This window comes from Drosophila melanogaster, chromosome X (genome assembly GCF_000001215.4).
Source record: "Drosophila melanogaster chromosome X".
Lineage (NCBI taxonomy): Eukaryota > Metazoa > Arthropoda > Insecta > Diptera > Drosophilidae > Drosophila > Drosophila melanogaster.
The window spans coordinates 6,373,693-6,385,199 of NC_004354.4; the positions used below are offsets into that span (position 1 = coordinate 6,373,693).

Sequence of the window (11,507 nt, forward strand, 5' to 3'; positions counted from 1 at the left end):
GAATCAAGGGAAATTGGTAAAAAAAAAAAAAAAAATGAACGTTTCACGGGTTTCGAAGCACAAAATATATGCAATTTATTCAAAGTTAGGATGCTAAGCATATATTCATAGAAAATAATTGAATTAATTGTTTGTATTCGCATTTAATTGTGGAATCGAATTAAATGCAATATCTTTTAGTTTTGCAAATCGAAACTGTTGTGCTCGCCACCCATCTCTTTCTGCCACCTACTCTCCGTTCCTCTCTATCACTCTCACTCTCTTACTCTCTCTTTCTCCCCCCGGCGAAGATGTCGTGCTCCATCATTAGTGGCGTTACTTTATGCCCTTCCGTTTTGGTATTCAACTTGGGCTTGTTCTCCCAGCTGCTTTTTGTGCTCTTTTGGCCATCTTGCCAGTGCTTTCCATTCAGCCATCCAGCCATCCTGCCCCCCCAATGCTGGCCCCAATCCGCTCGCATCCTTCCATTGTCCTTGCCGCTCTGTATGTCGCTGTTTGTGTCCGCCTGGCACAATGTTGACAATTAAGTTAAACTTGTTTTCTTACTTCGTTTCGTTACGTTTCGCCAATTCCGCTCGCCCTCTAAAAGTCAAAGTCCTGTCGTCTGCGGCTGATGTGGCTGATAATTATGTGCCCCCTGCACGGACGCAAAGGACACGGACGGCGGAACAAGGACAACGGACAGCGGACAGCCTCTTGGCTTTATCTTGCTGCAAACACGGTGCCAAAAATTCTAGAGTTTCGAACAATCGGTTAAAAAAAAAAAAGTCTTGGACTTCATATTTTAACAAATTCCTCGGCTCACAGAGTTTTTTTTTTTGTATTCTCAATTAAACGCAAAAAGATTATTACACCTTCGGCTATTTGAATGGTATTTTCAATATTTTCCTGCTGTGTGCAGTCAGCGGAAAAAAAAAAAAACATTGAGAGCAAGCGATAAATGACCAACAGTTGTGGGTCATTTTATATTTTTGGCATTGTCCGCCTTCTTTGGCCGCGCTGCTCATTTTAGCCGGCTTTTCTCCTCTTCTTCGCCATTGTTGACGTTTTGTTAACTTGTTTTTTCCTGTGCCACTCCGGCCACGCCCCCTTCTCATCTTATTTTTTTGTTTTTATCTTGCGCTGCTTGTCTCATTTCTCTGACGGCTTTTTGGCTGCCCTTGCTCTTGTCGCTTGGATTGTCGTCGAAAATTAAATAAAATTAATTACCGCGTGTATAAACACACACACACACACACACGCACACGCACAGCGGAAGAAGACAAGCAGGACTGCCGCCCAACCACCCAACCAACTACCCACCTGTGCCGTTTGATTCACGCGCGTGTGCGCATCCAGCGACCTCAAGGAGCCCACAGTCCGCCCACAGTTGCATCAACATTTAAATCAACCTCAGCCATCAGCGACTCCTGGCCGCAACTTGGGGCCAAAGGATGTCCAGCTGACCGAATCGGAGGTCACTTTGTCATAACGTTAACGCACTAATGGAGCGTTGCAATGATGTGTGCAATAAATGGCTAATTAAATAGGATTTAAGTTATCAAAGCAAATGAGGCACATATTTACAACCCTAGAAAAACTAAATGGAATTTGAAGAAGTGGAGTTTAAATATGCTTACGCTTACTTTTCCATCGACAACAATTAATTTGACTTCTGAAGTTGAAAATCTTGCGTTTTTCGAATGAATTGCAAATGAAATTCAATCAAACTAACTAGTGATTGCAATTGCATAGTTGATTGATTTCAGTGTAAAAGTGCAGTGGTCGCTGAAGGTCGTCTCACGGCTTCAGGCTTCACTGTATCCCGTGGCGTAAGCGTGTCGACGGCATACCCACCTACATCTCCATCAACTGGATCTCCATCATCATTATCAACAGTTGCCATTCGGCTACTTGGAGGCGCAGCGGTCGAGCATTCGGAATCGCAGAACTCTGGAATGGAGTCGCCGGCACTGGCGACTTGCTTTAAATTATCTGCCACAGCCCACCACCCACTTAACCACCCACTTAACCACCCAGCCAACCAGCCAGTATTTAATGCTACTGCACTGTAAGAAATCTGGGCTTAATTAGTCAGCAGAGCACTGAACAAATATCTGAAAAATGAAAAAATAGTTATTTGTTGCTGTACTTTAATATATTTCCATGTGCTAAAGCAGCAAGGTTAGTTTTCAAGGCATGTAGAATGTGCAACTTTAATTCTGCAGATTTGCATGCCTTCTTTTTTTTGCAGTGTAATTTTCGGAGCGCAACATCTTGCCACGTTTGCTGTCATTTTTAGGCGGGTTCTCGTGTCGTTTGGCCACGTTTTGTCGCCCAGCTGCCGCTGCTTTTGTGAATGGGTGGCTGGTTTATTTGGGGGCGGTGCTCCAACACCCACTGTCTACTCTTACCACCCCTTACCACCCATTACCGCCCATTACCACCCATTACCACCCCTTAGCAGCCCCTTTTTGAACGCCCCTTTTCGCCAGCTTCATTTCTTGTCTCTGTTGTGTCATTTCGTGCGTTTGCTTTGTTTTATTTATTTTAACTTTTGTGCCCCATCTATCGCTGTCTTTCGCACCGCATGCCATCATCTCGCTTCCGCAGCCAGTAGATTGTCATTACTATAACTTGCTGTTGTCGCTGCTTCTTTGTGGCCTTTTGACTTTTTAGTGCCTTGGCATTTGACTTTTTCATTCCTCTCCTCACTTCGACAAACAGCCTCCCCTCCCTACCTCCCTCCCTCCCTTCGATCCATTCACTCCCCCCCTTCACAAAGTGGGCGGCGGGACAGAAGAGGAGGCGTGGCAAATTGTAGTACATAGTTTGCTAGCTGTTGCGATAAAAACGAGAATAAAAGTCAAAACGTAGCAGATAAAATTAAATAGTGACCCACGATGAACAGCACAAAAATCCGGATGTTCGAAAATCAGAGGGGGGGGGGTGAGGGGTCGATTTGTGGGCGGCACCTTCTGCTGCCGTGGGCGTGGTCCACGTACAAAAACTAATCGTTCAATTAAGTTGCCCGCGGGGCGGCGAGGGGGCGTGGCACCTAGAACATGTCCGAAACAAGCAGCAAACGCAAAAAGTTAATGAAAAAAACGAGGAGCGTCGAAAAAGAGAAAAAAAAAACATAGAATTTGTGCAGATTGTATTAGGAAACGCGCAACGAAATGCACTGAGAGAAACAAGTGCTTTGTTTGACAAAGCTAAAATATAACTCTTTAAACTTCAAATCATTTTGCTTGTTGTGACAAAAAGTTACTCACAAGACATAAAGCATTATCAAGCATTTTGGGCTGTATGTTAAAAATGCATTATCCTTTTTTTTTTTAATCTTTTTTCACTGTAAAGGTGCTCTACTGTCGCCTCGCATTTTATTTACTTCCGTCTGTCTCCTGTGTTCGCAATACATCTGCAGTGTAATGGGGCGTAAGGGGAAAATGAGGAGAAAGGGAGATGGAGAAAAGGGGTGGGAGAAAGGGTGGAAAAAGGCATGGAGAAAGAGAAAGAGCGGTGGAGAAACGAGGGGGCAGCTGCTGCTCTTTAATTTCTTTTGAGCACAAAACAATTATCAATTAATGTACCGTTATGCGAGTGTGTGTGTGTGTTTGTTTGTTTGCATTTGTATCTGTGTCTGTATCCGTATCTGTGTGCGCCGCACGTGCTCGCGTGTATGCGTGCGAGTATCTGTGAGTGCGCCAGTTTGGAAATGAAATTGTTTGAGCTTACATTGTCAAGCGGCGCTGAAGAAAGCGCGCAAAGGTGGACGGAGAAAGCGGCGGAGAAAGGATTGAAGGCTGGAAGATGAGGGGCGTGGCGCAAGGGATTGCAGTTGTTTCCTGCTGCCCAAAAATAAAGTTTGTTTGTTCGCGTTCTCGACAGCATGTAAATATTTATGGCGCCCAACATAAAGTGCTGCGATATTGACGGAAAAACGTCGGAAAGTCGAGGGGAACGAAGGATATATGTATATATATATATACATACATATGTATGTACATATTCCACCCGATATCCATTTAAATTTCGTCGAAGAATGTGTGAATTGAAGTGAACAACTTTATGTGCAATGCATATTAACCGCCTGCATTATGTTTATTCAATTTGAAAGCAAATTAATCTATTAATATTCATCATTGATTCTTTGATTTTGCAATCGCTGCAATCGTATTATCATAATTTCTTTGAATCTTTTTGAATGATTTGAGATATTCAATACTTTGTCCAATGAATAATCCGTAGACAGCTGTTCGACCTTTTGGGCTGGGAATTAAGTCATTAGGCCAACTTTTATGGCCAGCCCGCACAATTCTCATTTATTACATCTATTTTTATTGCGAATTCAGTGGGTTATATGGAATATGTATGTACATATACATATGTACATATGTATATAATCCGGTAGGTGATTCGCTGGCGATTGGATGGGATTGCAAATGCAATTTGGTTCGGTTTACTTTTATATGATTCTCATTCCGGCATCACTTTGTTTTATTATCTTGCCGGCAAGTTTCTGTTACATATCGCAACATGTCAGGGCATTTTATTGCATTTGATTTCATTTTCTACATGTGCATTATGCTGCCCACACACTGGTACACACACCCCAGTACACACACACTAGCACACACATGCACTTATATGGATATATGTGTATCCTTTGGTTGCTGCCCACACGTTTCCATTTCATTTTCCAGTTGATGTTTTTTGAGCAATGCATTTTATTTATATTTGCTTAATTTTACTCTATTTGCATTGTTTTTTATGTAAATGATTGCAATTGTTGCCCTATCTTCTTGTTGTCTTGTTGTTGTCCTTTTTGCTGCTTTTGTTGCTTTTTATTTTTTTTTTTTTTTGCCCGTCTCGATTTCAAATTCCTTTTGAAATTGCTGTCCATGTGTCGTCGTGTCACTGCAATTGCTTTTTGGCCGAAGGAAAGCATCCTGGAAACGTCAGTAAAAGTTACCCACATATTTCGCCAGCTTGCTTGAAAAAACTCGATGGTTATTAAAGAAATAAGTAAATTGGTAGCGGGTTTGTTGACCAAGTAAATATGCTATGTAATTTATTTTAACATATACGAAAAAGTACATTCTATCCTATTACTTTCTTTGTATTATCATAAATTTTCTTTATAAATTACCTTTCGCTGTCACTGCAAAGTTTTGGTTTTTCCCATGAAAATAGTTTTCAATGATCAAATTTAGCAACAATTGAACAACTACGATTTTGCGGCTTTGCCTCATCAAATTGTTTGTTTAATATTCAGGCTTGCTACGAAATTGGGCGCCAATTAAAAACAATTTTTGTTGGCTCAGTTTTTCCAGCAGCAGGAAAAGCGATTGTTCATCCGTGTGGGTTTCCGTATGTGTGTGTGTGTGTGTGAGTTGGCTAAATGGTGAAAAAGCGGTTGAGTATTCAGTTTGGGATAACCACATAAATAGTCGAAAATCCATTTTGTCTACACGCGCAATTATCTGCACTTTAAAATGTACATACATTGCTCACAAGTGTGTGTGTGTGTGTGTGTGTGGGTGTATATGCTTGTGTGTGTGGGTGGGTGATAGACTGGCTGTGTGTGTGTGTGTGTGTATGATCCTGTCTGCGAACACAGATGCAAAGGCCCGAATGTGTAAACATAACAACTCGTAAGCTTTTGGGTCCGATTCTCGGCCCGCATGAAACGCCTGTCTCAGCCAGAAAGAGACGGCGATGGCCAGCGTGAAAGAGACGGAGAGCGAGCACACACACACACACAGACACACGCAGTTAGTAAAAAGACTAAAAGTAAAACTTAGGAAAATGTTAATTAAATTCCAACAACGAATCAAGTAATTTACAACGACCAAGTAGAAAACCCCAAAGCACCGTTGGCTGGCCCCGCCCCCTTTTGGCAGCCACGCCTCCGCCACCCGACGCCCCCCGAGACACTAACACACACACACACACTCGTAGAGAGAGAGGGAGAGAGGAAAAGAGAGGGAAGGAGAGGCCGTGGCAATGTGGCATGACAGTAAAATACGGGAAATGCTTTAAGCTAACTGTATTTTCGTGTGCGGCTGATGCCCCTAATGCCTTCTGCGTTTTCCCAGTTTCCCGCTTTTCCTTATAGCCCCCCCCCCACCAGCACTCTCCTACCTCCCCCCCCTCCGTCGCGCAGTTTTCCCAGCTATCCAAGTATCTCCACAAACAGCCAGCCGACAAAGATGAAAGCAAACGTAGCGAAGAACTGTGAGTTTTTCGAAAAGATCTTACAAATAAATACGTTCTATAGGGAAATCGAATTTTCAAAATAAATATAAGTGAATAAAAGTTATTCATTGACTGGTTTAAAGTGAATTTAGAAATTTTTACAAGAAAAGAATGTAAAGTCTATTTAAATATGACTAATAAACATATAGAAAAATGCTGAACATAAATTATAGTAATGATATATGCTAATATGAATGGATTGAATATCTTGAGTAACATTCAATGAATATCTCAAATTGCATTCATAGGGAAATGGGAACTATTCAAACTGTTTGAAATCTTGTCGCCTGGCTTCTAATTTTGCACCGCCGCTTAGATGCGTGTGCCCGAGTTTGTTCCTTTCTTCCCAGCTACTTCCCTATCCCCGGGCCATATCCTGCGTCCTGGTTCACCAATTACTTTTAGCTGCCTGTGCCATTCCCCCCCCTCCCCCCCTTCGTCAAATCCCCGCGCACCTACTTCCATTGTTTAAACGTGCGAAATGAGTGCAAAAAGTCGCCCCAAGTTGTTGGCCAGGTTGCCGGCACGGGCCGTCTTCGCTGCATCGTGGTCCAAATCCGAGCATCTGGGGGTGGCTATCTCGTAGCCCACAGCTTCACCAGCTCGAGCGCCAGAGCGCCTCCAGTGCGCCACCATTGCTGGCCGCGATGCTCCAGTTGGGCAAACTTCAAAAACAAAAACGATTTCCCGCCGGCGGCGCATTTTGCGGCGCGGCGACTCCTCTATCTTGCAGCTCCTGCAAATTGAGGGTATTTTCCGTTTCCTAATGAAAGAAAACAATTTTGAGGGCTCCTTAAAGCCAAGCCACGATTTTCGAAACAGAAAAGAACTTGTTCGTGTTTTATACTCAAATGATAGTCACATAAAACGCTGCTAATCATTCGATTTTCTTGGATTTTTCGAATAACCATTAATATATATATGAAAATCATTTAAAGGTAATCACAACTTTAAGATGTGGTCTAGATTTCCCTGGAATATACATATAACTAAATCTCTTTTCCCATTCCATGTTAATTTTCCAGTTGCTAAAGCGATTAGCTGCACCTACAGGATATCCCAATCTTCGATCTCATGTGCAAATCTCTTCCCCTTCCTGCCTTTCCGATTCTTTTGCCCATTTCTTCTTGTTGTTTTTTTTTTTTTTTTTGCTCGCTGTCGCTAATGACGCAGCTATGGCAGGGGGGCGTGGCTATGAAGGGGGAAGGGTGCGGATGGCCGGGACATTTGTTGACTGGCCCTGGAGCAAAAATTGAATGAAAAAAAAAAAGAAAAAAAATTGCTCCACCGCCTGTCGAGCGGCGCGCGAGTGTTTTGTCCAAGTGCTCGAGGGTCTCCGATTGAACGAGAGTCCATGGACTTCCGGGGGCTATGCGGACATTGTGGCGGAGGGAGGGCGTGCTCTCCAGAGGGGGCAATCTCCGGGGATGGCCAGTGGGCGCGGTGTAATTGCTGGTCTGCGGCCGCGATGTCTGTCGTCCGCTTCTTATTTTCTTTTCTTTTTTTTTTCGGGTGGCCTGAAAAGTTAACAACACAATTTCGGCGGGAAATAAAAAACAAGTTAGTTAATCCCACAACGTGTTGAATTTAATCAGTGACCAATTTTTCACTTACCGCGCCAACACCACCAATTGAAAAGCCAGCGGCTCATGCACTGCGAGAAATCGCTGTGCTTGCAAAGCATACCAAACAAATTTGGATCTACAAATATGCAAAAAAAATTAAAAAAAAAAAAACTAAAATACATTACCATTTCTTTGCTTCTTACTGCATATAGTGAATACTCGATAATAAATTTGTCTCCCTTATTTTTTTAGCGTGTAATTCCAAGTGCCTACCAGATATCGGTCGGTTGAAATGCCTTGGGTCATCGTGCTGTTGCAGCTCCTTTTTTTTTTTTGGCATTGTGTTGGCTTCCTGCTGGTAGCAGATCCACTTGCTCCACTTCTCATCCCAGGCCCACACCACCCCACATCTAAACCACAACGAATCACCCAAGGACGACTCGCTACCACCCCACTCCCGTTCCCATCGCCATGTGTCGATTCTCGAATGTCCATGGATGACTTGGAGTGCCCAGTTAGTCGATTGCCGCTTCTGGCTGCCATTCTGGCATTGTGGGGTGCTGGGGTTCTGGGATTCTGGGATTCTGGGATTTGGCACAGCGCCGAGCTTTGTTGTCAATAATTGCATTGATGATGGGCGGCGCTGCCGGTGGGTGGGCGGGTAATCAGAGCGAGGGTATTAATTGGGCTTTAAGCAAAGCTTAATTGGTAATTGGCAGACGGGCGGAGGGCCAAAAGGGAAAATGCTGAACGGTGGCCAAAAAAAAAAAAACAAAAAGAGCACTAGAACGAAACGGACCGACAAAAGGGTCAAGTTGGCAGCCGGAAAACGAGAAACGGAGGTGAAAAGTGCGGCGTCTGACGGAGCAAAATTGAAATGGACAAAGCGAATGAGATTAGGTGACGACCTGGCCCCCCAACTCGGAATCCCTGGGATGTCTGGCTCACAGTGCAGCCCGATTAGTTGGCCCATTTGGATGGATCCGGTTAATGAGTGAGTAGAAACTTTGTTTTGTAGCTTATTAAATTAATTATTTTAAATGGATTCGGAATACTTTGAATACATAAAATCACAGTACTACATATATACATATACTGAAATCAGTAAAATCGTGAAAATTCTGTGAATATTGCGACCAAGTGGAGCAATCGCTTTTCAAACATTTTGCGCGTAAAGGTTTCCTGTGGCGAAATGACCTCTGACCGGGCGGAGTCAGAGGTCGTGGGGCTTACTGACTGATGGCCGAAAAATTACTAAGACTGACAATTAGATAATGCGAGACGGGCTTAAGCGGCCTGTTGCTCCTCCATATCCATATCCATGGCCATGGCCTGCGTCCTGCATCCTGCGTTCCCTGCCATCCTGTTTGCCTTAATGCGGTGTCGATGGCCCGCGGTGACCACCGTTTTTCGCTCATCGCCCCTTCGCATCCTTCGTCCTGGCGTGCTGGTGGTTGGGTTGGCTGGCTGACTGACTGACTGACTGGTGGGCAGATACATAGGTAGATCACATGGTGATTGCTGCTCTGCGCCTCGCACGTCCTTTCTCGCCAGCCGCCTAATGAGCCATGGAACTTAATAAGCAAACACTTGTAATTACTTCTGTCTGCGGGGCAGCGGCCCAACTGCCCAACTGCCCAACTGGACAAGCTCTGCTCTCGCCCATAAACAGCGATTCATTTCAAGGGGGGAGGGGGGGGGGTTGGTGGGCGTGGCACGTTGGTAGGTGGCTGCTGTTTGCTCGGCTTTCAGCCACACAAACACACGGCTGGAATCGGCCATAAAGCGCGCATAGTAAATTGAATTTTGTTGCCTTCTGCGGCGGCCAACATCTCCTCCACTTTTGCCACCCACTTGTTTTGGTTTCTGTGGAGGCGACTCCACTTTATCACATTTGTATAAATATATTACCCAAGTGTACTTGAAGAAAAACCAGTGGTTTACGGAAAATAGCTTTATTAACTCGAGCAAAATACGATGTTTTCATCTGCAGAACTGCAGGCGTAAATGTAATGAAATATTTTTAATGGCATTTTAGATGTAATTTTGACAATTTTAGTCGCACAACTAAAGAAACGACTGTTTTGTGCAATTAATAATCTCTCACTTTTTACAAGATTTTGGAAAATAAATTTTTTGGCCATTTTTTGATTTTTTGATAACATCATCAAAATTTACAAAGCAAGGCAAAAATATAAAATGTTATGATTTGCACACCAATTGATTGGAAATCGAAATACGAGCTCAACGAGGTATGAAATTCCATATTTGGACCATTATTTTTCTTGTTTTGGCTAAAAATACGAATTATCAATAGCCAGAAAATCAGAAAAACGTCTTTTGTCAGAAATTCGATATTTACAATGGGTTTTTTCATCATAACTTGGCTAAAAATGGTCGTAAAGTCCAAAATGTAGTAGTTTTTTACAGCTAATTACCCATACTAACAAACCCTATCACTTTTAACCGGATTCAAAAAAATAAATTTTTGGGCAAATTTTCGCATTTTTGATAAGGGGTAACATCATCAAAATTTGCAAAAAATGGCAAAAAATTTAATTAAAAAATTTAATTTAATTTAATTTGAAAAATTTGCATAAACAACAATAAACAGTTAGTCATTTTATATTGTAAATGCAAAAATCATGTCGAACGGAGAAGGCAGTTGAGTTAAGTGTCAAGTCTAAATAGACAGTCAGTCAGTCAACACGTATAGTACGGCAAGTAAGGTTCGATCACAAAAAAAATTTGTAGCTGATTTTAAGCAAAATAAGATTCTTGGTACGTATGGACACACAATAAATTGACCAATATTATACATAAGCTCATACCGTTGACAGACTACTCCGAAGCGAGAATGAGCTTTAAAAGTTCTCATAAACTAAAGCCAAATTGGCTTTCCCGTTCTAAGAAATACAAACTGTCGGAACCATCAATGATTATACGCGATATCAGACAAGAGAGAGCTCTGCAACAAAAGTTTGTAAGCGACACTCGTTCAATGACAGATTTGATGCAGCAGTTACTTGAAGGCAACATGCTCCACGGCGACGTTATTAGTTCGCATTTTTTGGAATTTCCGAAATCTAGATGTGTGCATTTTGAGTTCTGTCCCGAAATAGAGAGGAGAAGAACTACAAAAATCTATAATATGCGACGTTCTGTGCAGAGAGCATTAGAATATGTTGTACAAAATTCAATTGTAAGACCGAAAATTGAAGACGATGTCGAGGAATCGCAGATGGAAATAAATAATGGATGTGGTGCAGTAGTTATTGACACGATTGCTGCTGCTTTTGAAAATTCGAAAGATGTTAATTTGACTGACAAGCGTGACTAAATCAAAAACGATTCGAAAAATGAAAAACAAAATTTCTGTTGTTAATCTATGCATGCTAAAATAAAAAAAAAATGCCCCCTGCAAAACTCTTCGTTTTACGTTAATTCCCATTTTAAAATATAACTTCAGTTATAAAAATATTCATTAATATATATTTAATGCTATTAGTATTTATAAAAATACTTGCTGAGATTTGAACACCAATCGATTGGAAATCAAAATACGAGCTCAATGAGGTGTGACATTCCATATTCCGACCATTATTTTTCTTGTTTTGGCTAAAAATACGAATTATGAATTGCCAGAAAATCAGAAAAACGACTTTTGTCAGAAATTCGATATTTACAATGGGTTTTTTCATC

At 42.2% G+C, this 11,507-nt stretch overlaps 1 protein-coding gene across 1 annotated transcript; it reads left to right on the forward strand.

Annotated features, from left to right (window-relative positions):
- Positions 1 to 10,527: 10,527 nt before the first annotated feature.
- On the forward strand, positions 10,528 to 11,207 carry CG33664 (uncharacterized protein). Its single transcript, NM_001031871.3, has 2 exons — positions 10,528 to 10,586; positions 10,646 to 11,207. Exon 2 carries the CDS (start codon positions 10,663 to 10,665, stop codon positions 11,143 to 11,145), a length of 483 nt encoding a protein of 160 aa, NP_001027042.2. The 5' UTR covers positions 10,528 to 10,586; positions 10,646 to 10,662; the 3' UTR covers positions 11,146 to 11,207.
- Positions 11,208 to 11,507: the final 300 nt, after the last annotated feature.

Bases quoted from the DNA above. Each gene is read 5' to 3' on its own strand.
- CG33664 (NM_001031871.3), top strand. From the start codon at position 10,663: ATGAGCTTTAAAAGTTCTCATAAACTAAAGCCAAATTGGCTTTCCCGT.